At 41.8% G+C, this 25,822-nt stretch overlaps 3 protein-coding genes across 12 annotated transcripts in view; 1 reads left to right on the forward strand and 2 right to left on the reverse strand.

Moving 5' to 3' along the window:
• Positions 1–3,710, reverse strand: part of gab1 (GRB2-associated binding protein 1) — a 50,391-nt gene extending 46,681 nt beyond the window's left edge. For 2 of the 7 annotated variants that reach the window (XM_035168615.2, XM_035168592.2), the window contains exons 1-2: positions 3,204–3,705; positions 2,944–3,089 (exon numbers count right to left, since the gene is read on the reverse strand). In XM_035168615.2, coding sequence (XP_035024506.2) covers positions 2,944–3,015 — 72 coding nt within the window. In that variant the 5' untranslated portion in view covers positions 3,016–3,089; positions 3,204–3,705. Of the gene's footprint in view, positions 1–2,943; positions 3,090–3,203 lie in introns of all 7 variants that reach the window. The other 5 variants (XM_035168607.2, XM_035168586.2, XM_035168622.2 and 2 more) reach the window with 3 other exon arrangements.
• Positions 3,711–6,939: 3,229 nt separating this feature from the next.
• Positions 6,940–16,686, reverse strand: usp38 (ubiquitin specific peptidase 38). Its single transcript, XM_035177144.2, has 11 exons — positions 16,494–16,686; positions 13,429–14,119; positions 12,124–12,259; positions 11,867–11,996; positions 11,661–11,762; positions 11,104–11,262; positions 10,737–10,930; positions 10,550–10,643; positions 10,334–10,440; positions 8,656–9,997; positions 6,940–8,113 (listed from the first exon to the last, which is right to left on the reverse strand). The coding sequence occupies exons 2-11, from the start codon at positions 14,108–14,110 to the stop codon at positions 7,943–7,945; spliced, it is 3,117 nt and encodes a 1,038-aa protein (XP_035033035.1). The 5' UTR covers positions 14,111–14,119; positions 16,494–16,686; the 3' UTR covers positions 6,940–7,942.
• Positions 16,687–17,254: 568 nt separating this feature from the next.
• Positions 17,255–25,732, forward strand: smarca5 (SWI/SNF related, matrix associated, actin dependent regulator of chromatin, subfamily a, member 5). Of its 4 annotated transcripts, none has more exons than XM_035176357.2 (24): positions 17,255–17,553; positions 18,723–18,833; positions 18,937–19,103; positions 19,192–19,292; positions 19,502–19,602; positions 19,714–19,893; positions 20,466–20,621; positions 20,728–20,859; positions 20,991–21,059; positions 21,173–21,282; positions 21,389–21,615; positions 21,837–21,958; positions 22,072–22,224; positions 22,317–22,449; positions 22,695–22,843; positions 22,945–23,067; positions 23,163–23,270; positions 23,407–23,520; positions 23,609–23,731; positions 23,835–23,967; positions 24,092–24,210; positions 24,354–24,566; positions 24,659–24,769; positions 25,389–25,732. In XM_035176357.2, the coding sequence occupies exons 1-24, from the start codon at positions 17,473–17,475 to the stop codon at positions 25,452–25,454; spliced, it is 3,102 nt and encodes a 1,033-aa protein (XP_035032248.1). In that variant the 5' UTR covers positions 17,255–17,472; the 3' UTR covers positions 25,455–25,732. The 4 variants fall into 4 exon arrangements, with proteins under 4 accessions (XP_035032248.1, XP_035032230.1, XP_035032239.1 ...); XM_035176339.2 differs by having other exon boundaries at positions 17,256–17,553; positions 19,174–19,292; XM_035176348.2 differs by having other exon boundaries at positions 17,256–17,544; positions 19,174–19,292.
• The last annotated feature ends 90 nt before the right edge of the window (positions 25,733–25,822 follow it).

Consider the following 25,822-nt stretch of genomic DNA (forward strand, 5'->3'; position numbering starts at 1 on the left):
AAAAGCACAGTCAGTGTGCAGATTACACAGCCTCATGTGACCAAGCACTATGACCTTTCACGGGGAGGGGGGGCCATGTACCAGCCACCCACTTTTCTGTTAATCAGTATTATGTCAATGGAGGAAAAGCCATTTGCAGAGCACATAAAATCTTGAGGCTGTACTGCATTATGGACCATAGGGGCTCGATTTGCCGATCCAGTTGATGAGCTGCGGTGAAGAACTACTTTGATGCCGAGAGACCAACTTAAAAATGTATGGGAATATTTAATGCAATGGAAGTTACGTTTGGGGCTGACTATGTGATATCTAAACCTGATGGCTCAAGTATCCTTCATGAACTCAGTGTAGAAATGAGGTTTGAAATCTGAGGATTCTTGGTCCTAAAGCACTCTTTTGGTATGAGCTCATATGGAGGCTTCAGAATGGGTCTCTGCAGCCAGCACGGTATGAGAATGGATGTCAATATCTGTTCTGATAATCCTAATGGAAGACTGGTTGGTGGTGGTGCTGGTTTTGCAGGTCCCTAAAGCCTCTAAAAAACATTTTCACATGTTTTTAACTTCGTTCTTCATGGCCAACCAGTGATTTAAAATGACAAATTTCTCAACGACAAAGAGCCACAACAACAACCAACAATGGGTAGTCGCATTAAAATATAAAAGGAAACAATAAGGCTGTTTGCTGATCAGCTGTAAACCATTAAAGTCTTCCTCGGAAAGAAATTAGAATCAGAAGACTTCCCAGGATCATAATAACATAGTGGGTGATGTCCCGCAAGCTATTCTCAACTATCCCCATGAGAACAACTAAGTCCGCCACCAGTACTCTATTGAGAAAGAACAATTCTGAGTCATTCAGGCTACGTCCAGACCAATACTTTCAGTTTCGAAGAGCATTTTAAAACTAGGATGACCTCTGTCCACACAAGCGTTTTAGGTCAGACGGAAATTCCATCCACGCTCAAACACCTGTAAACGCGTATCACATGACCATTCACTTGGCATGTGGGTACAAACAGGAAGCCAATTTTCTACTTGTGGTTGGTGGATTTGGGTTAGGGGTTAGGGTTATCCACACAATGAGGAAATTCACTTGTTACAGCAGCAGGCAGGTCAGAATGAGGCAGACAAGAGAATAAAGAAATATAAACAGGAAAATAATATAAAAATAAAGAATTTAAGACCCGTAAAGACAGTGACACAAAAAATGGCCCTATCAAGTAGTTAAGTAGGATTTTGTCTTCCTGTTCATCCAATTATATTTTATCATGAATGTGAGACAGCTCTTCTCGTCTATGTGCCTAGATTTTAAGTTTTACTGCTTTCATGAAAAACATTACATTGGACCTGTTGTTTCTGTGAAAACAACCCCCCTCTCAAGTTGAGGGCTTTATAATTAAAATACCAATAACAGAGATATCCACTGGTCCACAAGGGAAACATGTAGCAAGTTATTTACTGTTTTGCGTCAGAGCCGATGTTGCGGGCCACAAAAGGATTTTTCCCAACTGCACAACAAAACAAGCAGAGGCAATTGCACTCAAGACTGGTATGAAAAGGGAATGGCTGCTTGTCCTCAACGGTTATATATCACTTGGCTGCATGTAACATGGGATGATCTGAGTGAGTAACACCAGTGTGAAAGTTTAACAGTCAGTGTGGGGCTGTAAACTCTAATTGTTACAGTAGCTGTGACAAACAACACTACACTAAGTACATCTAACATCTCTCTGTAACCAGTTTGAAATCCACAGGAAATTGGTCATCCACTGGTGCATTGCTCCACTGTTGTGTAAATTGTTTAACCCTCAGCTCATTGTGTTGCTGGTCCGAGAAAATCAAATCCTCGCAGGGGGAATGATATTGGAATGGGTCAATACATAAAAACTTAGGAAGGCTGTCTCATCTACTAATTCCACAAACGTCTGTCTTTCTGTCTGTCTGTGGAATGCATATCTCGCTAACTATTCATCTAATCAGCTTCATACATCGCATATCTACTGTAAATTGCCAGAGAAAGTTCAATCTTATTCTTTAAGAAAAATGTGAATTATCTTTATTGCAGATTAACCAGGTAGGATGAAAGCAAAGTTTTCTCATTTCACTCCTGTACCATAGACTGTATAGCATGCAACATTTAGTCTGCAAACAACAAAAAGTGACAGTATGTTGCAGAACTGTTGGAGGGGGAATCATGACAAGGAAACAGCCTATACCACGCAGGCATGTTAAGAATGTGCACTCCACTAGTAAAAAAAATTCAGTTTCATTTTATGAAAAACGTTGACTCTAAAATCGTCACTGCAGATAAACCAGGTAGGATGGACGTAAAGTGTTTCCCCTTCGCTGTGCACCAAAGACTATTTGTAAAAAGTTCTACACACAACACCCAGCACACAAACGACAAAAGGTAACAGTACATTGTAGAACTGTTTGGAAGAGGACTCACTAATGACAAGGAAACAGCCCATGAAATACATTGACCATAAAATCTTCACTGCAAATAAACCAGGTAGGATGGACGCAGAGTTTATCAAACATCACTCTGCACCCATGGTCTGTATATAAAACGGTCTGCACACAACATTAAGTACACAAACAACACAAAGTGAGAGGATATTGTAGACCTGTGTGAGGAGGACTCACTAAAAGACAATGAATGATTGTGAAGTAGACTCCTGGCAAGCAAACAGCCCACTCCCAAACAGGCAAAAAGCCTAAAAACAAACAGCCATGTGTCCTACGTGCTAACTCGTGGTTAAGTCCGCTCAGAGGAGACGCGGGTTCAGAAAGAGAGAGACACACACAGCAAAGGTTGTTTTGCAGGAGATGAGGCCTGCACATGTCTGTCCCGTCCCCCCCACACACACGACAGAGCCGACACACTGCGCGCCCCACTTATCACACACAACGCGACAAATAGGATATAAAGTGCACTTACGTAACGTCTCAACTTTTTTTCAGGAGGAGACTTTCTCAGCCACCCCGAGCACACCACATCCCCCCCGCTCATAGCTGCGGATCTCGGAATCTCTCCCTGGACTCGCTGCTGCGGCTTCGAGCCTCCTGGGGAGTGTCTTCTCCGACCTGCAGCAACAAGAAGGAGACAAGAAAAGCTCAGAGTGGGAAGCTGGGACGTTCAAAAAAGTTGTTTTTCCTCCTGAGTAAACACCGTCACTCCTTCGAGAAAGTCGAACTCACCGACACGGCGGAGGCTCTGAAATGCACGGACCAGATTTTCCACGAGTTGGAGTCAAATAAGCGGCCGCGTCCTGAGCGCGGAGCGGGTTCGAGCCTCCGAGGCGCCGCCTTTAGGACAAACACCCGCCGGGACTTGTGTGTTGTGTCCAAACTGGAACACGAGAAGAGAAAAGACGAAGCCAGCGGAAGTTTTTTCTTCTTCTTCTTCTTCTTGTTGTTGTTGTTATATGCGCCGCCTCGTGCTGGTTCCCGTCAAAGTGGAGCGATTCCCAGTTGGCGATAAGAGGAGTGGGTGTCCCGCAGTGACCCGCAGCATATTTCACCTGGTCCCCGGAGCGAGAGAAACTACAGAAACTACCGGATTCACCGTCTCTTCACTGCCATGGCTCCTTCATCGTGATTGACAGGGTGGCTCCGTCTCTCCCTGAACTCACCCTCCTCTGGAACATGGCGGCGTCAAGCTGGCGCGGCTCGCGAGAGGAGAAGCACAGGAAGTGAGGGGGGCTCCGCTTTCAGAATAAAAGAAGAGACGCTCGACGAGTCGCTAGTTGTTGAGTTTCAAGTTTTTATTGTCAAATGTAAGTTAACACAAGGTCAATGGAACGACTGGAACGTTTAGTTTTGCGTTAGTAGGCTATATTTTTATATATAGTTTTCTCTTTTACATTTATCAATTTCAGTGAATGTTGTTTTGTATTTTATTTGAACGAGTCTGAAAAAATGTTGATTTCATAATAAAATCCCTTAATATCCAGCCTATGTTAGTAAGCTCAACATTTCAGAGCAATGGTAAAAATATGTTTTTGGCATTTATTTTGAGTACCACAAAAAAAAAAAATACAATAATATAAATAATAATTTAGACATCAATTAATTAATAAACGTTTAATCACATACATTAATCGATTTATTTATTTAGAAAAATAAAATAGCCTTCTCATATGTATTGCTACATTTATTTTTACGTCTATTTGTGTATGAATACAAATATAATAAATCAATGTATTGATGAATCAACGTAGGAAAGAATTAAGCAAATAAACAAATGAATATGTTGATAGAACAATTTATAATAAATAAATAAATATTGAATCGTAAGCTTCATTTATTTATTCATTTTATTTACGTACACTTGTGTAATTGTCTTTTCCTGCACGAGGCACAACCCCTTTCATCGTCAAGGGGACATTTGTTCTGAAGGTCGCAGTCGGAAGTTGTATCTGTCTAACTCTGTTGGAATAACCACTGGTGTGGAGGAGGAGGCGAGCAGGGAAAAGTGTAGTTCCTCTGAACCGTGGGACATGTAGTCCAAACCCCGCTGTGTTCCGTCCCTGAACACCAGTGGAGGGAGGGTTCGGTGGATGAGCTGTGGTGAAACACAGCGAAAAACAGCTTTTATAAAAGTTCCCTCAGACAAAGAAAAGAATCAGCTCCTGAGTGAAGGTCCCAACAAATCATCACATGGCTGAACTACAGAATCCACAATGACACATGTACTCTGGAGGAAACTCCCCCCACATATCATGTACAGTTTGAATGATGACACTTGACCAACTGCCATACTCACAGGTGTATTTTATGAAATGTATCTTCGTTATTATTAGTATTATTATTATTGTTGTTGTTTTTATTATCAATAATGATAAAGAATTACAAACTGCTTTACAAGTCAAAAATGAACAATTGAAGGCCAAAAATATAGGAAACAACCACAGAAACAAACAATAGAAACCAAAAGCAATTCAGTGATCACACAGCAGTGGAGCACAGATCCAAGACTAAAGATGTTACGGATGAGGAGAGAGTGGCAATAAAATAAAATAAAACATTAGGAAAACAACAAAACAGTCTGTTAAAATGAATAAATATAAGCAATAAGAGGTGAATTGAGACCTTAAGTCCCCGAGAAAGCACAAGTATAAAAATGTGTCTTTACAAAAGATTTAAAAGACAGATTTTACAGTGTGTTTTGGCCTACTTATCAACATGACCATGTAACTACAAACACTATATTCCTAACATAACTTATTGTATTATTATTATTAATGCTGTTTTCATTTGAACTGTATCCTAAGAGAAAACATCTGATGTACCAGTACTGGTTTAATGGTCCGACACCACACTGGTTAGAGGAAAGAAAAAGGTTACACTTGCAATCCTGGTATCGATCGATCTCCCAGGCTCAACAGAGCATCTATAACTGGTCTCATCCACTGAGACGTGTTTCTCCTGGACTCAGATTGGTATCCGAGGAATCTTATTGGAATGCTATTGTAATGGTAAACACTTCCCCCAAAGGATGTTCCCTGTTATTCTATGATTAATGACTTTTCCATTGCACAGGCCCACAGCCTCCCTCAACAGCATCGCTATTGATGAAGAAACAGGGAGCAATTAAAGGCTATGGACGCAATACACCAATTCCACTTAATTATCTATTTATCTCTAATCTGCAGTGTTACAACTTCACAGGCGCACAAGATCCTGCCATGTTCTCGCTGCACCAGACTTTTACATTTTTACCTCTGCGACACTGTGTGTTTGTGTGAAGCTGTTTCTTTGTTTCACGTTGTCTCCTCTTGTTGTGTTTCACTAGTGCAGAAATCTTTTCTATACATGGGCCCAACAGCATTCTTGTGGTCAGCTGATGATATCTGAGTTTTAGTGCATAACTCATTTGGGCCAGCACCAGATGAAAACATTCGTAAACATTACTGAATCCTAATCGGACATAAAATTTAAAGAGACAATGTAATATATTATTCCCGGGAGGGAAGATTTCAACAAAAATCTAATGGTTCGGTTGATTAATAATTGAGAGTCATTGATTTTTTTTTTCAAATGCCCTTTGAAAGCTTTGGTGCTCCTGCTGGGGTTTTTTTTCCTGTAGAGTAGCAAATGAGTAAAAACAGCATTGTAACAAATAACTTGTTGTTGCCACAGTTGGACTTTCATTTGTCCGATGACTGTGAGAGCAGCGAGCTGTGATTTCCCAGTTCCTCTTTCAGTCACTGCTTTGCCTATTCCATCTGCAATTGTGCAAATATATTTTGCAATCAAAACCACAAATGGAAGGATAAGTATGCTTGTTATGATTCACTAAGCAGAAACATATATTTAAAAAAATACATCTCTCAAAATAATTACATGTATTTGCAATGTTTATTTAACATGTTCATCATGTCACCTTAAAACACTGCAATAATTATCATATTTATCATAGCACCTGAATATACTGTGAAACATTCATATATATATTAATTTACTTATCAGTCACTTATTGTGTGTACAGTTATTGAAGTACTTTCTTATATATTTAGTTGGGTTATCTTTATACTTTTACTATAAAGTTGTTTATTTTTACTGAGGAACATGTACAGTGGTTCGGATGAAGTACTGACTCCAAGTGGTCAGTAAAGTTTCTGCAGTAGAAATGCTGAAATATGGAAAGTAGGTAATAGGGTCATTTAGGTAAAGCTGGGCTTGACTACAGGAGCTTTACTGTTTGGTTCATTACCACAGGAATGAATTTCCAGAAACCACCTGCTGCCTTCCACGGATCAGTTGAACATATATCTATTGTCTTCCATCTTTTACATTTCTTAATTTACCATTTGTCCTGCCATGTATTTAATATCACATCAATAGTTCAGTCCTCACCATCTACCCACTGATACAACTTTAAATAACTGGGAGGTTGTTTTTTGTAGAGTAAAGACAATACGACAAACACTGATTTGTTTTCCTGGTTTTTTGAGTTTTTTACTGGAGGAAAAGGTGAAGCCATTATGAATATTAACACAGTACAGCTGAGGTTGTAAATTCAGATCACTTCTTCAAAAGTCTGCATTAAATATCAAAAGGCACATAAAAATCAGCATGAACACAAAAGTCTCCCTGAATGATCAAATCAGAGGAATTACATTACAATATGTTGTCAGACAGTAACCTGTTGTAACAAGGACTTTTTAATCCTCTGTAAATCCCACTAGCTGAGAGCATGGAAACAGCTTTAAATATTCTTACTGAAAATGCCTTAACTTGGAAATTTTCCCAGTTTTCACTTTTCTTATATATTTTTTTATTTCATGAATATTCAGAAATGATATTTAGGTTGTATGTACATTTATTGCATGGCATATCAAACCTATAAGACACACAAAAAAAAAACACACAGGAAAAAAAAATATTAAAGTAAAACTCCACAGCATTTGATAGCTGCCTGCAAATCAGAAAAGTAAACAAAGTTTGTTCAGGAATCTGACCGATCAGAAAAACTATCTTACAATTGGATGTTTTGTTCTTTGTCATAAATACAAGCCAGATAACAAGAGCATGTTCTAGATGTGTACATTTCCATCAATGTACTTCTATAGTTTAACTGTATATAGTGCCAAATTTCTAGAAATTAAGGAAGAAAACACTTCAACCAATGGGTGTTTTCTGCCTATGTATTTTTTTTTATTGATTTGAAGTATCAATGGAAGATTACAATAATGAAATCACAAAAAACTATCCTGAATAAATAAAAAATAAAATATTAAATGCTGACCATGATACAGTGGTGTAAAAACTATTCAAGTCAAAATCAAATCTATGATCAGAACCAGCAGACACTCAATGCTTGATTTAGTTTGTTCTTAGATCACTTCAGTGCTCTCTGTCCGAGGTTATGTGCACAAGAGTCCAGGGCTCCCCTAGTGTCAGTTCATGTGGGTCTCCTGCTGCATTTATTTTGTTCAGAACACCAGTCTGCTAATGGTATTGAAACCTCCTCCTCCTCCTCCTCCACCTCCACCAGAAGGGCCGCAGCTCCCCGGTGGGTTATTGTCATCTGAACCGTTGGGCCTGAATGAACAGGAAGATGAAGGGGCCTGCAGAGCCTGGGTCCGAGCATTGAGCTCCTGTTCCTGTTGACATCATGAAGGAAAGAGAGTTTTACACATCGGCCTATTTTTTAACTGTTAAAAGGTGTCAAAAATATCTATGCAGCTCTATGAGACTGATATTTACATTGTTACAGCACCCTCTAGAGGTGATTCACTTTGGTCACTTATGCAAGCGTGGTGGAATGTCAACCAAGAGCAGCACAGTTCAGTGACTCGTGAAATTACACTTCACATCGTACAACGGGACAGTTCAGATTTGGCTTCAAGGGCAGTAAAAAAAAAAAATGATATTCAGGCTCTTAGCTATCTGTAAGAGAACGTTCTGTTTGCTCTCAGCCATTTTCCACCTGAGAGAATCTTGTACAATGCTTGACTTTCATAATAACCGCACACTTAGGAGGTTAGCACTAATAATGTTCTAAGTCAAATGCATGACATGCGCTAAAAATAGGTCTGAATATCCATGGAAGTCTTAGCAGGTATGATTTATGGGCACTGATAGTTTAGACGTGTACCACAATGCTGAGGGAGAAGTATTGTTTCTTTTGTTCCCCTTCACTTACCTGTAAATACAGCTTGTTGTCCTTGATAATAGCATCCAGCAGTTCTTTCTGCAGGGGAGGCTCAGCACTCAATCTCATTCCATTTGCTGCGAGTCCCCCATTTATGTTCTGCCCTTGTAGCTCCTGTTTTCTGTACATAAGCACATAAGCTGTGTCCTTGGGGAAGCGATTAGTAATGTTTTGCACTGATTGGAAGGAGGTGAATGTCACTCTGCTGTCATTGAACAGCAGCCAATCCTTCGCTTCCTGGACACTCGTAGGGACTGCGTCTCCTTGTTCGGGTGGAACTGCGAGAGCTGAGCAAGTGGAGAGGCCACACTCGGCCTGGCCATTCCCCAAATTGTCATGGAGGGCAAAGTGATTGGCTGGGTGCTGCGTTCCATCTGTTCCGCTGAGGTTACGGCCGTAGGAGTAGTAGTGGCCACTCTCGGATGATATACCAGAATGCATCACCACTGAGCTGAGGACATAGGGCACGGACAACACTGGTGTTTCTCCTTCTCCATTTATCTGCTCTAGTCCATCTATCCTCTCCTTCTCCTCTTCCTCCTCCTCTCTTTGAGATGGTTTGAGTTTCTTGGCCAGATTCTCACTGCTCTCAGGAGAATCCACTTGCAGAGAAGAGGAGGTAGAAGAGGAACAGGGTAGAGTCATTGAAGGGGCATGTACTGGAAGTCTCATGACCGATGGGATGGTGACATTTTCCAGAATCTTCCTGCGGACGTGGCATTTAGCATCGTAAGAGAATCGCAGCAGAGTGAGGATCAAGTACTCGGGTGCTGACACCACTTTCAAGGTCTTCTCTGCCCGCTGGAGGGAGCTACACGTCTCACAGAAATAGGCATTGTCTTCATCTAGGGTCTCTGGGGCCAAAAAATAGTTCACCAGGTCCGGCACAGAGAGAGGAGGCTCATTTGTCACTGGCGTAAAATGGACATTGCTAGCCGAGGCTGTTCCTGGTTCAGGAATCTCACTGCCACCATTAACAGATCCCTGACAGAGAACCTTGGGCTCCTCCGGGGGCCCAAAAGGCTGAGGGCCGTCCAGAGAGGTGGCAGAGGGACAAAAGGCCAATGAGAGGTCACTGAAAGGCTCCTCTTTCTCAGAGATGCAGTTGCAGTGTGTACAGCGAATGCCTGTGATTAGCTTCCCACCAAACATCCTCTCTATCAAAGTCTTCCCATCATTCTCGGGTTTGGTTTCTGCAGGAGCCGAAGGCAGCTCTTCGCCCTCCTCTGGAGAAGTCAGACCTGTTGGGTCTTTGCTGCTTGTGTCGACAGGGGAGGCAACCTTTGACTTAGCTGATTCCAGGACCTGAATTGTTCTCTCCTCTTCATGTAACCTTGAGAGCGGGAGACAGGGACAATCAAAGTCAGGGGAAAATACTACTTTGTCCTGATAATCATTTTTGCCACTATTTTTTATCTTTCACAAAGAGTCATATCATTTCATTCTTGTGACAGCATACTTTACACTAGTAAGCTCCAGTCATGCACACTCAACACTCAAAATGCCTAAAGTAAAAAAATAAATAAAGAAATAATGTATATCGTAACTTTGTATAATGTCAATTAATTTGGCAATACAGGAAAAGCATTATAATTTATTAGTTTTTATCTAAAATGATGCATACACTTCACACAGTCTAACTGGGATTGATTAATCCAGTCTACAGTACCTGTCTAGAAGAAACCTGAGGTACTCAGAACAGTCCTGCTGAGAGCCCATGTTGAACCAGGGAGGCCGAGACACTTCCAAGAAGTTTCTGGGAGCATATGCTGCCCTCTACAGGACACACGCACACAAACACACAGAGAGTCTCATTGTCATCCACCATTACAATCCACAAGTAACAATATTTGGTATAAATCTGTTACGCAGAGGCAACACTAACCTGTGTGTGCGCAAGGAAAGCAAAGAGCAACTGAAGCTTTTTCATCAGTGTGTGGGAACCGTTCAGATGTAAAGATAAAACATGCCTCCTGAAACTGAGAAAAAAAAAGTCATATTCAATCCTGTGTTACATAAAAAGGGTGTGTATATGTATATGTGTGTATGTGTATATATACACACACACTCACTCTGTGGCCATGAAGAGGGTCTGGATGATGCTGTTCATGTAACAGGTGTTCCCCAGGTTGACTAGGCCTGTCTTGCCCGTCTCAGACTTCCCAGCTTGCCTCAGTAGACCAGACACAAATGAGTTGGACTGAGACGTCCAGGCACTTTGATTCAACACCAGTTTAATCTTCTCCTCGCCGGGTTTTGGGAGATCCTGACAGAACAAATTTAAATAATTTATAAGATACAGAACACAAAGGGTACCCTGGAAATTCACTGGTAGAAATTGACAACAAATATTGCAGGTTTTGATTATTTTTTCAATGATGAACACAAATCAATACATTTTAGAAATATTGTTGCATGAGGTGTTCTGCACTCGTTTACCTTGATGGCCTCTAGTATGTGGTCATAGAGGTCAGGGAAGCCGGAGTACTGGTACATCATGCAGTGTATGAGCTCCGTGAACTGCACCAGGAAAGCTTTACTGGTGGGGAGACCATCTGTCCTTAAGGATTGGACTAGATGCACCACATGTGGAACAACCTAAGAAAGTGAGGGATGAAGGGAAGAGAAAAATAAGGACACTGTGGTGTTGAAAACAGTGGAAGCTACTACTTATATTAATCACACAAATATTCAGGGCTGTCAGCCAGAGGGAAGCTGCACATAAGGAACCCCACAGAGAGTTCAGTCTCATTTTCTGATTATTTTTGAGTCTATTCATGTTCTTGGATTCTAATAGGCCAACTCAAGGGCCATTGCTCGGCATTCTAGTGCATCACACGTCCTTAATGGTGGAGCAAGGCCAGGCCTGGGGTTCTGGGATAAGTCTGTGCAGCTTTGAAGTAATTTAAACCAGAGGAGAAAAAAATGAGAAAACCGATACAGTGGCCGGCCATTTGAGAGGGAAATGGGCTGTGAGGAGACAGGAGATCCCTTACCAAATGGAAGGCCTCGGGAGAGTGCTGGAAACTCAGCAGCATATGAGAGAGCACGGCTAGAGCTCCCTGCCGCACTATAGGGTACCACAGACGACTGAATACCTGTGGATTAAAAATAAATCTTTATGTCATTAAACGATTAAAACAATCACTACATTTTCTCCTTCCTGAGGGCAACAATAGATTAAAACGAGGACTTGACGAACCAGTTCAATCTTGAGCAGAGTGACATCAATAAGGATAGTGAACTTCTGAACTGCAGCGAGTCCTTTCAACAGAGCGATGACCCAGGTGTCAACGTGATGGGCCAGAGGCCAAGAGAGCCAGTCAATCATCCTAGACGGACAGAAGAAGAGTGTAGATAATGAGCAAAATGGAGACATTAAACACTGCAAACCTCCAACTTAAATATTCTTAAATAAGTGTGTTTTAATTTGTCAAAGTTGTCAATGTGTGAGGTAACCTGCAGAGGGCTTTAGTCATGCTCGCGTCTTTGACATTCTGGTCTGTGGTGAGGCTCTTGATGAGCACCGTGATCATCTGGACAGGGATGTGCTGGACCAGGCTGGCGAGGGCGATGGATGGCTCAAAGGAAGGATCTGCGAGATGTAAATCAGAATCAAAGTGAACACAATTACCCAACTGTACATTTTATTTTTGTCTCAATGGACAGTAAGTGCCATTCAAACATGAACATTTTTGATTTGTACCATGCAGTGCAAGACCAGCACAAACTAAGGCCTCAACACAACTGTTGATTCTTTAAGCTTCACAATGTTTGTATTCACAGCAGGGCTGGTTATGTTGTATTTTAAGTAGTTAATGTTGCTTTATCCATCCCTGGCCCAAGCATTTGACAATTGTTTCGGTCGGGACGTCTTGAAGTCCCTAACCCTGATCCAAGGTCTGTGCTGAGTATCTGACAATATAGATTGAGAATACATGTTTATTTCTTCTCACATAATAGAGCTGCACTTCAACTAAATTAGGCCTATTTTAACATTAAAAACATATTTAATGCTTTTACAGTTGATTATTGAGAAACTGTGGAAATCTCCACTTTAAAAAACACTTTACAAATGCAGCAATGTCACTGAAATCGAGGCAGAATGACCTTTTAACCCACACAGGCTCTGCTCGCACCGCTCACTGTCACATGCTGTCAGTGTGACTCTTTCATTGTAACTGAAGCCCGCTGTTTGTTTATTTCGTGCTGCTTCACAGTTCAGTCTCTCAACAACAACACTGCACTGTTCGCTCAGGACACTGTCACTAAAATGTACCACCAATAAAAGGTCTGCAGCTGTATTTAAGCTTTCAACTGAAATATTCTGAACTTAACTACATCCTTGTAAAATTAAGCCTCGACTCCCCCCATTAAAATAACCAGTGAGTCAATAATACTAACTGAAAATTGTTGGATTTACATCCAACCTACACGCAAATGAATCAATGTCAGCTTTTGGCAGGGCCCAAAAAAAACAAAATGAAAAAAGGTAACTGTCTGCACGTGCTCAATCTTGCGTTAATAACCCTGGTACTAACGCCATTATTTGTCGAGAGAGATTTACAAGAAATGGGTCCATGCTGCCAAATGCAAATTCTCTTTCTCCATTACTATCTGGCTCACATCCATGACAGTTTGAATAAAATACAAATTTGTTAATATTCATTCTTTGCGCTATTAAACGTTCTAGAATGAAATAAGATGCATGTTTCTGTTCCATTAAACTGCATCCCCATGTATTATAGACAGAATGAGTCTCACCTGTGGAGGAGATAATGGAAAAGACTTCCTGCAGTGAGGGAAGCAGTGTGGTGGGGTCAGCCTTCCAGATGTTCTGCAGCAGCGTGCTGACCTTAGTCACCTGACCCACATACTCTCTCAGCTCTCGCTCTTGGCTGGAGAAGCAGTGGAAGTAACTGATGGTCCTGACCAGCTGCTGGCAAAACAGAACGCCTGACTTATCCCTCGGGATGCACTGCACAAAGTCCGACAGCAGAGTGCTCAGACGGGCACAAACAGTTGGCTCCGGACGCTCACACACCATCCTTAAGACCTCAACCTGGATCATGCTGAAGATCTCCAGCACTGACGGGCAGCTGATGAGCAGCCGCAGGCAGCAGTGGATGTGTTCTATTATGGCTGGGTCTCTGTTGCTCAGCTGGCCATAGCCCTGCTGGAGAAGACTGAGGACAAAGTCTTTACTGAAGAAAAGCTCAAACTCAGGGCGGTGGTAACGCGCATAGGCTTCCAAAACCTGGAAGCCAATCTGTTTCTGGAAGGCATCTTCACCAAGCAAGATGAGGCGGGTGGTGAGAGTAAACAGCGCCTGACACTGCTCCTCGGTCACATCTTTCTCTGCTGCTTCCACTACCTTCTTCACAATGGCCCTCTTCACTAGAACAGAGTGATCGGAGCTCACGAGGCCCTCCAAAATCTTGTCCATTATGACGGTCTGTAGAGGAGAATACAGGAAATAATTAGTTGACACTTTGTTATCACAGAGTCTGGCATCATACTTTACTATCACTTTGGGGATATCACAAATTGTTTTTGTTGTTTAAATCACAGTGAACACAAGAGAGAGTTTGGTCTCATTGGCGTGCCGAGCTCTTTCCACTCCACCTGTCAGAGCGCATCAATTGTCTGCATTCACTGAGTTAACATTGTCAGCATACAAACACAGAACATGTTTACTCAGCTGAATGGGCAGCGACATGTACTATAGACTGAGCCTCATTAAAGCCAAGTAAACTAGTCATAGATGTTGAGTATTTTTGTAATCAAACATACAGGTTTTTGATACATTATAATTGATTAGAATTCCTGCAGGGTTCACTAAGTTTAATCTTAGATTTTTAAGACATTTTCAATATGATATAATTTACAATATGATGCTTGTTATAACAGTTATTCTGGTCAAAGTATAAATAATTGAATTATCTGTGAAAACGTGATAATTAATTCTAAGAACTAGGGCTGCGAGCAGCATTGTGCTGGCCCGAGCACTTGCGATCTCGGGACCTGATGCGGCCGCCGGGAGGGCTAACAGGGACCAGGCGAAACGGTTCCGTGTTGCTTGCGTTTTGTGCATCGCAGGAAGGATAAACACGTCTCTTCCTGCCTCCGTCACGCTGCGCTGGACTACGCCCACGCCATCAGGTGTAGACCACACGGTGAAAATCTAATGTAAATCAAAAAAAAGTTGTAAAACGAGGTTTACCTCCTCTTGGCAGTAGGTGGTGCTATCACTACATACAGACTAAAAGATCTGTTCAGGTCAAAAACACTCTTGTTTCTCTTCAGATCGTATACGTCTTTCACCTTTTCAACAGTCTAAGACTGGAGTCTATGACCGTTAAAGGACTAAAGCAAACTGACCACTAAGGAATTATTTGCTTAATGAATCCTTTGAAGTGTTTTTTTGTCAAGCCCATCCATTAAAACCATATGAATGTCTTCAGGTGGCGGGCTGTTATTACACACATGTACTTTGAGGGATATTGAAAAAAGTACACTGAAGTTAAAGCAGTTCCGTGTGTCACGGTGACACGTAGACATTTCACACCACGCCACTAGCCTGGTGTTGGACAAAAACTCACAGTTTCCATAAGACTTCATCATCAATGTCTTGAGGCCCTTCTGACAATGTTTGACATGGTTATGGAAGATGGACGAGGAGGAGTACATCAAAGTGTAAGACATGCAAAAAACAAGACATTTTCCGTTGCCACCAGGGGGCGCAGTGATTTTAAGTCATGATTTCATGAGTTGTCATATTTCCAGTTTGGAGTCAATTGGATCATGTGTATCCGAGATACAACTACCTCGTGTTTTGATGGTGATTCATCCATATTTGATGTCAAGGTCACACCGTGTGACGAAGAAAACTCACAACTTGAGTTGGTTTTAATCTCCATCTTGTTAAGATGACACTCACTGAATTTGAAGTTGATCTGTTGAATCCTCTAGGAGGAGTTTGTTAAAATACACAACGTCTAAAATGCCCATAATGGCCAACTTCCTGTTGCGTTTATCAAATTTGTGCCGGGGACCTTTTTAATGATACATGTGTGTACCGAATTTCGGGAAGATCGGTTAAACCAGACGGAATTGCTGCGTTTTAGGGGGGCGCTGTTGAGCCATTTTGCCTGTACTGTACTGCAATGTAGTTTGTGTACAATAGCTGTGAGCCTATTTTTGGCCTCTGTTCCCGATATTTTCATTTATTTACTTCATTTTCTAAATCTAGTTACTGTATATAATTTCGCTTAAAATGATTGTTTGTTACATCCATCATGGTTTCATCATGTGATTTATGTGAAGGTGCTGTTGCAAAACTACGATTTCCCTTTAGGATAATTAAAGCACTTTTATCTTTACACTGTTTATCTGTCTATGCAGATGAACCAACAAATTCAACAGACTCAAAACCAGGCAAACGGAAAATATAATGACGTTACACGTGTTCAACAATATTTGAAACCTTTTTTCTCCCGGTTGTTTTTTGTCGTTGAGGAAAACATCGAGCCTGTGTGGAAACAGGCGGCTAGCATGCTAACGCTAGCTGTAACGTTAGCATGAACGGGCGCTTCTCCGACAGTTTAAAAACAGGGCTCGGATGTTAAATACAGCCACAGACATCTGGTGCCTGCTCTCCTGCTCCAGCATGACCGCTGTTGTTAAAATCACATATATCTATAAAGAAAACAACAAAGCAGCCAAACAGGCCTGACATTAGCTGGGTAACGTCAGGAGCCACTGACTTAGCACAAATGCCGCTAACGTGTAAATTAACCTGAGAAAAGGGGTTTATAATGTGAACTCACCAAAATAGAGCATGTCAACAGTGTCCAACCTGAATATCATAAACTGTCGGTCGACAAAAAACGACTTTTAACAGATAAACCCGTTTTATTTTGGTTCCATTTGTTCGCTCAGCTGATCAACCGTCGGCTGACGTCATCCCGTGGACAGAGACACTGGAAGGACCCCTGCGAGAAGCGATGTTCGTCGCTTACTGTGCCTGTTCCCGCAGAGGAATTTTTTTTAGCATCAACACCGGAAGTGTCATGTGCAGAGACAATTCTGAGTCCTGCTTGATGACAAGATTTAAATGTAGTAAAACCGTAGTTGAGATATTTATGAACTTTTGAGGAGTTTGTGTACATCATATGTGCTGCTTTTAAGTAATCCTCGTACATTCCCCGCTTCCCAAGCTCTCAAGTGTTCACATCCTTAACGAAGCCTGAGTATATTTACAAATATACTACATTGTTATAATATTTGATTACAAGTTTAAGTCAAGCACTCATAATTTAAACCGAAGCAAAGATATGAATGATTGGGGGAATGTGCTTTAAGTATACACATTAAAAAAAAAATATATATATAAATATAAGAATAAGAATAATATAAGTAAATTATAATTTTATCTCAGCTTTTATGAAGTCAAGTTCATTTATTTATTAACATTAAACTCTCTGGAGGGAATGTCATCAAAAACATGGAAGAACTCGTTCACGGCTGAATAGCAATGTTTCCCTGAAGGCAGCATCCCCGAGTCTCGCGATAGCGCGCACGCACCGGATAACATTAGCGGGCTGAGAGCGCGGGTGCCCGAGAGAAAGCTTTGCTAGTGCGGCAGCGGCTCCTGAGACGCTCCGGAGTGTTTTCATTAAAAACAACAGGGTTCTCCTCGTTTACCGAGACTAAGTCCGGAGGATCTTCAGCGGCTTCCACACGGCACGACACCGGGCAGCTGATAGCGGACCACAGACCCGGACCGAAGGGGAAATTCGATAGAAAATGTCCGAAAGCGAAAACTGCGTGCTGCCGCGGGAAGAGCTCCCTGAAGTTGTAGAAGCCAGAGGAGCGGAGGTAAAGACGGTGAATACCCGAAGAGTCTCCTGTCAACACCGGGGAAATGTCTCACTAAACCCCCGGCACGAGTTTAAAGTTTGACTCTCCTCTGTCTGTTAAATTCGGCTTCGTGAAACTTTCACTGTGTCGACGTTAATGCGGACTGTGTTAGCTAGTTAGCCAGTTAGCTAGCGGTGCTACCATTAGCTCTCTCCGGTGTCTGAAGCTAACGTCACAGCTCGGAGAGGCAGCAGCGGAGAGGCCGGGCTCACGCTGCTAGCTTAGCCCCGTTAGCTTCCCATTGATGGTCGCGGTAAAAGTAGCGGCGTGTGTTTGTGTTTACCACGGGACCAGAGTCACCCGGAGGTCGGGTCGTAGTGACCGTGATGCTGCGGCTCTTTGGGGAAACATGAGAACAGAGGAGAGCCGCCGCAGCAGCAGCTCTGGGCTCAGCTCGGTCCCATCAGGGTCTTTGTTTTCAGACGCTGCCTCCGAGCTCCCCGGTCTGTCACTAGACTTCCGCTGCTGTTGTTGTGAAGAGGATGAACGAACTTAACAGAAACAGCTCGAGTTCTCTCATCTGTAAACATCGATATCTTTATATAAGATAAATATGAATGATTCAACACATTATAAATATATTGACTCTTTAAAAACAACTCGATTCGATTACTACTCCACATCACGTGCTGGATTACTCTTTCATTATCATGTCCTTTTATGTGCCACATTCTTTTTATTATTATTTAATACTCAATACATTTCTACTTTTCTTTATTCCAATTTTAGTCTAGTTTATTATTTTGTTTTATTATGTAACTAGGCAATAGTCTCCTTATTATCATTTAATATTTTATACTTGTAATACTTTAATACTATTGCATTAGTCTTTGTTGTTATAACTTTAGAGCAAGATCTGGTACAGGTTTTTACTTTGGGATTTATAAAGTTATATCTTATCTTATGAAGAGTGAAGATATTATCTTCTGTACAAATATAGCACATGTCACATTGTCAAACTAAACTAAAGGAAGTCAATGCTGTTAGCCTCTGAGTGAATAGTAAAATAAAGTGTATTGATGGAAAATTTGTGACAACATCCCATCCCATATTCCTGTCTGCTGTTTTGGGGGGTGAACGTAAATTTAAAGAATATCCAAATAATAAAACGGTCTTCTCATGTTTTTCCTGCTCAGGATAAGTCTGACTCTTCAGATGCTGGAAAAGAGTCCTCCTCAGATGCCGGTCCCGATGGAGCAGATGCATCATCTTCCTCAGCTATTGCTCCAGGTTACGAGGAGAAAGTGGTAAGGGGCCGTGCCCCGTAGCTCACATTGCACGCCACAAGTCCCTGTTCTTAGATAAATAAGTTAAAGACAATTTTTTCCCCGTGTGTGTGTGTGTGTGTAGCAAACAGACCGGACCAACAGATTTGAGTACCTGTTGAAGCAAACAGAGTTGTTTGCTCATTTCATCCAACCAGCTGCACAGAAGACCCCTACCTCTCCACTGAAGATGAAACCAGGACGTCCTCGCATAAAAAAAGATGAAAAACAAAACCTGCTGTCTGCTGGAGAGTGAGTCTAAGACCTCCTAGTATAGAAGTTTTATATTTAATAAAGTCCGCATCTTTTATGATTCGGAAAGATTGTCTTTGATTGACAGCAACCGGCACCGGCGGACGGAGCAGGAGGAGGATGAAGAGCTTCTGAACGAAAGCACCAAGACGACCAATGTCTGCGCTCGTTTTGACGATTCTCCCTCTTGTAAGCAATGACCTGTTTTTATCTGAGCATGAGAGGAAGGAACTTTGTGAAGTAGTTGGAAGGAGTGTTGATGCCATAAAATGTCACATTCCCTACGTTTTAAGATGCATAATGGATTGTTGACATCTTAAAGATCGTGATATAAAATTGTCAGTTGGCCCACCCTAATGCAAAAGTGATCATTATTTGTGTTTTTGTCCCACATCTAGATGTCAAAGCTGGAAAAATGAGGGACTATCAGGTCCGTGGCTTGAACTGGCTCATCTCTTTGTATGAAAATGGCATCAATGGCATCCTCGCTGATGAAATGGTGAGTGGCTCTCTTGCGGTCAAAAGTATCGCTTTTACATTAGCATGTGTATATTTAGTTTTTTCGTGTATTGTCCCGCCTCACACCCTCTCTCGCTCTGCTGTTTCTTAGGGTTTGGGTAAAACTCTCCAGACTATCGCCCTGCTGGGTTACATGAAGCACTACAGAAACATCCCGGGTCCCCACATGGTGCTGGTGCCCAAGTCCACCTTATACAACTGGATGAACGAGTTCAAACGATGGGTTCCCTCTCTTCGTGCAGTCTGCCTGATTGGAGACAGAGAACAGAGGGTAGGCTTTGTCTTAATGTTGTGATTATCTGGAAGCCGACATTCAACTGAAAATATGATTTTTTTTTTTTTTTATAGATTTTGTGTTTCAGTCTGTAATGCTTCATATTTGATGGATCACAGTCGGTCAAGCCACATTTTAGCATAGTAGCTTCAGTTTGAACAGAATCACCATTTTCAGCATCTCAATTTTGGTGTCTGGTTTGGGGTTATTGTTACTATCATCGCTGATGAGAAATTTGGGTAAATTACATTTACAGCTGTGATCATTTAATTTCTTTCTCTGTGAGAGTCAAAGTGAGTATGTGTTGAGGTGAGAAAGAGAACTGAGTAGATGCTTTAGTTGTCAACAGCATGCACAAGATTCTTTTTCAGGTGGATCATCTGTCACTGTTGGCTACAGTTAACTTTAGCTTCACAAATGGGAAAATAACTCTCGGTAATTTGGAAGTGATAATCCGAAAACTGTGCTCAAGATTGCCAAGAACGATATGCAGAATTAGCATTGTAAATTCTAGGTTACTGTCACAGGTCAAGAAAGTAAAATGCTGAACATGTTTGCCTTGTTCTCAGACTGCTTTGATCAGAGATGTGCTGCTGCCAGGAGAGTGGGATGTGTGTGTCACATCCTACGAGATGCTCATCATTGAAAAGGCTGTGTTCAAGAAGTTCAACTGGAGGTACCTCGTAATCGACGAAGCCCACAGGATCAAGAATGAGAAATCAAAGGTCAGACAATAAAACAGATATTCACATGTTTCACAACTACTTTTCTTTTACATTTAATGTAGCAGGGTAGTCCAGTAAAGCTTAAGCTTTGTTTGTTTTCCCACAGCTATCAGAAATTGTACGAGAATTCAAGACCACCAATCGTTTACTGCTGACTGGAACACCCCTTCAAAACAACCTCCACGAGCTGTGGGCTCTGCTCAACTTCCTGCTGCCTGACGTCTTTAACTCAGCAGATGTGAGACTTGATAAGAATCAAGGGGGGATATTACTGAAAACATAACCTCCTCACTTCAAGTCTGTTTAGTAGAAAAGTGTTTTCCCCTCTGGTACTAATCTTTCAAATTTTAATTTTCCCTCCCCCTTAAGGACTTTGACTCCTGGTTTGACACAAACAATTGCTTGGGTGACACGAAGTTGGTGGAACGTCTTCACACTGTATGTATTGAATTCCCTCAATGACAACTTTTAACTGAACTGTTCATTTTTAAATGTATTGTACTTGCGTGGATTGTAGCTTTTTAAAGCCACCGTTTTTTTCTTTTGTGTAGGTTCTACGTCCTTTCTTGCTCCGTCGTATTAAAGCTGACGTGGAGAAAACTTTGCTCCCAAAAAAAGAGATCAAGATGTACGTGGGCCTGAGCAAGATGCAGCGAGAGTGGTAAGCAGTTGACCTTTACATGTTTAAAATTAGCCCCAAGCATCTTTTTTCCCCCTCCATCTTTAACGTATGTAATGTAATATGGACCTGTGTTGCAACACGTCAGGTACACAAAGATTCTGATGAAGGACATTGACATTCTGAACTCAGCGGGTAAGATGGACAAGATGCGCCTGCTGAACGTTCTCATGCAGCTCAGAAAATGTTGCAACCACCCGTACCTGTTCGACGGAGCTGAGCCAGGTCCTCCGTACACAACTGACCTGCATCTGGCCGTGAACAGTGGCAAGATGGTGGTGCTGGAGAAGCTGCTACCCAAAATGAAGCAGCAGGGTATGTGGATTATCACTTGAAACTAAGGGGTCTCCTCTTCTTTTTCATTCAGCATTTAACTAAAAACCTGTTCATATATTGATAACATAGATGTGCAAAATGTGCATAGCAGTCATAATATATTGAAGTGATTATTCTTGGCATAGTCAATGTTTAAACATACCCAGAGGTAATTTAACTCTTCTGTACATTTAACTTACAACCATTATCCATTTTCCCAGGTTCCCGTGTGCTCATCTTCAGTCAGATGACCAGGGTGCTGGACATCTTGGAGGACTACTGCATGTGGAGGAACTATGGGTACTGCCGCTTGGATGGTCAGACGCCGCACGAGGAAAGACAGGTAAGACGCTCCCTTCTCAAATATGTTACAAGTCAGGGTCTATGAGAGTAGATTTACATGAAGTGAGTGTAATATGAGACACTCAAGCTTCTTGTATCTTTGCTTGTTTTCAGATCTCTATCAACACATTCAATGAGCCCGGCAGCGCTAAGTTCATCTTCATGTTGAGCACCAGGGCCGGTGGGCTGGGGATCAACCTGGCTACAGCCGACGTCGTCATCCTCTACGACTCGGACTGGAACCCTCAAGTCGACCTGCAGGCCATGGTTAGTACTTTGAAGTAGTTTGGGGACGGATACCGGAACACTGTTGGTTTCTGACACGGGATAACATAATTAGTTTGATCTTCTCATTTAAGGACCGAGCTCACAGGATTGGTCAGCAGAAGCAGGTACGCGTCTTTCGTTTCATCACCGAAAACACAGTGGAGGAGAGGATCGTAGAGAGGGCCGAGATGAAACTGCGCCTGGACTCCATTGTCATCCAGCAAGGTAAATCCTCATCAGCTGAGCTATGATTTCAAGTGAACGTGGCTATAAAAGCAAGTTTTAACATCCTCAGGTGTGATTAGAGCGAAAGGGCAGATTGAACTGGAACAAACAGATTTGATCTAAATTCTGAATAATAATCAAGAATTAGCGTTTCTCATTGGTACAGAATCTTTTTTTAGATTGTAATTAAATAAGATGGAAGGTTTTGTGTAAGTGATCGTTTTGTTGTTTTGTTTGTTTAACAGGAAGACTCGTGGATCCAAACGCAAACAAGCTGGGCAAGGATGAGATGCTGTCCATCATCCGTCACGGTGCCACACACGTGTTCGCTTCCAAAGAGAGTGAGATCACAGATGATGACATTGATGCAATCCTGGAGAGAGGTGAAAGAAAGGTGAGCAAAAGAGTCAATCTCTTGATCAGCATTTCCTAATTAATGCTTTTTTTTTTTTGCATGAAATTTAAACTGAAAACTCTGATATTGTCATATACTAGACTATGGAGTTGAAGGAGAAGATGTCGTCTCTGGGTGAGAGTACCCTGAGAAACTTCACCATGGACACAGAGAACAGCAGCGTGTACACATTTGAAGGAGAGGACTATAGAGAGAAGAAAAAGGTAAAGAAACCAACATCAGTAATCCGTCTATTTCTCATTCCAGCGACAGGAACCCTCGAGACATTATCTTATTTCCTTCTTTTGTCTTCATTCAGGTCATTACCAACTGGATCGAGCCGCCCAAGAGAGAGAGGAAAGCCAATTACGCTGTGGATGCCTACTTTAGAGAAGCCCTGCGTGTCAGTGAACCCAAAGCACCCAAGGTATGGACTGATCATTGTGCAAACACCCCGAGGATAAAAAATAAAAGAAAGAATGTGTAATGTCAGCGTACTTATGATGGATGGTTTGTTATCCTGTTTGTGGCATAACATTTGTCTATTTGACTCGATTTCCCAGGCTCCTCGTCCTCCCAAGCAGCCAAATGTCCAGGACTTCCAGTTCTTCCCCCCTCGTCTCTTTGAGCTTCTTGAAAAGGAAATTCTCTTCTATAGGAAGACCATAGGCTACAAGGTACAAATATATATTTCAGACAAGAGTGGGTTTGCTTTTAATGTCTTTAGAAATGTCTCTAAGTCGTTCTGTGGCCTTGTCTTCTTAGGTTCCCCGTAACCTGGAAATGCCAAACTCTGCTCAGGCGCAGAAAGAGGAGCAGGCTAAGATTGACGAGGCCGAGGCTCTCACAGAGGAGGAGCTGGAGGAGAAGGAGAACCTGCTGCAACAGGTACTGAATGTTCTCAATCAATGGTCTAAATTTTTGACTGGTGTACTGCAAATCCAAAACCTTGTTTGTGTGCACACTGTGATTATGTGTACCGTCTCTGCAGGGATTTACTATTTGGAACAAACGTGACTTCAACCAGTTTATCAAAGCCAACGAGAAGTGGGGAAGAGATGATATCGAGAACATCGCCAGAGAAGTGGAGGGGAAAACCCCCGAAGAAGTCATGGAATATTCTGGTAAAAAATCTAGCTGTCCTCTTCTGCCTGGAAAGCAAAACCAAATCTATGACTTCGACCCGTTATACAAAAAAATTTGTGGGTAGATGCATGATTTTGATTTAATATTGGCTTGATCCTCCAGCTGTTTTCTGGGAGCGCTGCAATGAGCTGCAGGACATCGAGAAGATCATGGCCCAGATCGAGAGAGGAGAGGCCAGGATTCAGAGAAGGATTAGCATCAAGAAAGCACTTGACTCAAAGGTAGCTGACTGTTCACTTGTGGTTTAAACGAATTACTTTGATCTTTAAATCTCCCTCTGATCCCATAACTGTCTCTTAATCACATTATCCTCAGTTCTTTATTAATTACTGATCCCTCAACGTGTTCCCATCTCCTCGCTTAGATTGGTCGCTACAAGGCTCCCTTCCATCAGCTCCGTATTTCCTACGGCACCAACAAAGGCAAGAACTACACGGAGGAAGAAGACCGCTTCCTCATCTGTATGCTCCACAAGCTGGGCTTCGACAAGGAGAGTGTGTACGATGAGCTGCGTCAGTGCATCCGTAACTCACCTCAGTTCCGCTTCGACTGGTTCCTCAAGTCCAGGACCGCCATGGTGAATTTTGGCTTCATTGCACCATTTGTCCTGTATTTATATATTTATTTACTTAATGATTAAAATTGTGTTTTTGTAAATTTGTTGTACAGGAGCTTCAGAGACGATGCAACACCCTAATTACGCTGATAGAGAGAGAGAACATGGAGCTGGAGGAGAGGGAGAAGGCGGAGAAGAAGAAACGAGGTCCAAAGGGTGCATCAGTAAGTCATGAATCCAAAGTCATTCAACAGAAGGGAAACAACTGGTTAATCATTGCTGCTAAAACAGTTTGAATTCAAAACAATATTAATCTGGCGCTAGGTGATGTTTCCAATGAATCAATCCTGTGCCAGTATGACAGCTGGGTTTTGGTACAAATTTGAATACCTTGCTTTGAGTCAAATGTTTTTGTTGACACACATCTACAAGAACTTTGCCTTTCAAAATAAAATAAAAATGTTTTGATTGGAAACAAACAGCAAATAAAAAACCCACGGTAGAAAAATGTATACAGTCCAGAAATAGAACAGGATTATGGGAGGTGTATAAGATATTATATTTTCCTCTTTCTGCTCCTTCTGGTTAATTGAATGTGTAAAAGTGTATTGGTTTGTTTTGTAGAAGTATTTTTGGATTACACTGAAATTAGCAAAACAAACCGAATTCTGAGAGTCCTGTGTGTTTGATCCCTTAAACCACCATGATCTGCTTTATATGCCGACTCTGTCACTCTTTATACTAACTCTCCTAACTTCCTCCAAACTTCTACCACTACTACTTTGCTCGAAACTCAATTCCTGCTCATTTATCCCTCGTCCTCTTTGTCTCCTCTTCTTCCAGGCTCAGAAACGAAAGTCAGAGGGAACCCCCGACGGTCGCGGACGCAGGAAGAAGCTCAAGTTGTGAAGCTGTTGACGAGCAGCAGTATCAGAATTTGAGAGCGCAGCCAGCTCCAGTACTGTTAGTTCTAGTGTCTGTGTTTGTTTAGCAGGCCGTGATATTGTACTGTGTTAAACACCCCGACGGACTGATCTGGTCGTTTTTTAGGTTTTTAGGAAGTGCTCCTCTACAAGCCGGCCTCGTCGTCACTGGCCCTGAACACTGCAGCTGTGCTGGTTTAGTTTTTTGTTTGCTAGTCCTTTTTTTACTAGTACTTCATTGAAATAAATGTATTTATGCCTGTTGGTTGTACTACATTCCATTGCTTGAAACGATATGTACCTTTTTTTTTTTTTTAAGAAAAACATTTGTTCTTTTATCTTCCTATGTGAAGT

This window comes from Hippoglossus stenolepis, chromosome 2, assembly GCF_022539355.2.
Source record: "Hippoglossus stenolepis isolate QCI-W04-F060 chromosome 2, HSTE1.2, whole genome shotgun sequence".
Classification (NCBI taxonomy): Eukaryota; Metazoa; Chordata; class Actinopteri; order Pleuronectiformes; family Pleuronectidae; genus Hippoglossus; species Hippoglossus stenolepis.

What these genes read in the sequence shown, in the direction of transcription:
- usp38 (XM_035177144.2), bottom strand. Translation starts at nt 14,110, where the DNA reads ATGGACAAGATTTTGGAGGGCCTCGTGAGCTCCGATCACTCTGTTCTA. An exon ending in ATGACTAAAGCCCTCTGCAG is followed by an intron (nt 11,997 to 12,123) that starts GTTACCTCACAC and finishes CTGTCCGTCTAG; the next exon opens with GATGATTGACTGGCTCTCTT. An exon ending in ACAACAAGCTGTATTTACAG is followed by an intron (nt 8,114 to 8,655) that starts GTAAGTGAAGGG and finishes TGATGTCAACAG; the next exon opens with GAACAGGAGCTCAATGCTCG.
- smarca5 (XM_035176339.2), top strand. Translation starts at nt 17,473, where the DNA reads ATGTCCGAAAGCGAAAACTGCGTGCTGCCGCGGGAAGAGCTCCCTGAA. An exon ending in CAGGTTACGAGGAGAAAGTG is followed by an intron (nt 18,834 to 18,936) that starts GTAAGGGGCCGT and finishes GTGTGTGTGTAG; the next exon opens with CAAACAGACCGGACCAACAG. An exon ending in TTTTGACGATTCTCCCTCTT is followed by an intron (nt 19,293 to 19,501) that starts GTAAGCAATGAC and finishes TCCCACATCTAG; the next exon opens with ATGTCAAAGCTGGAAAAATG.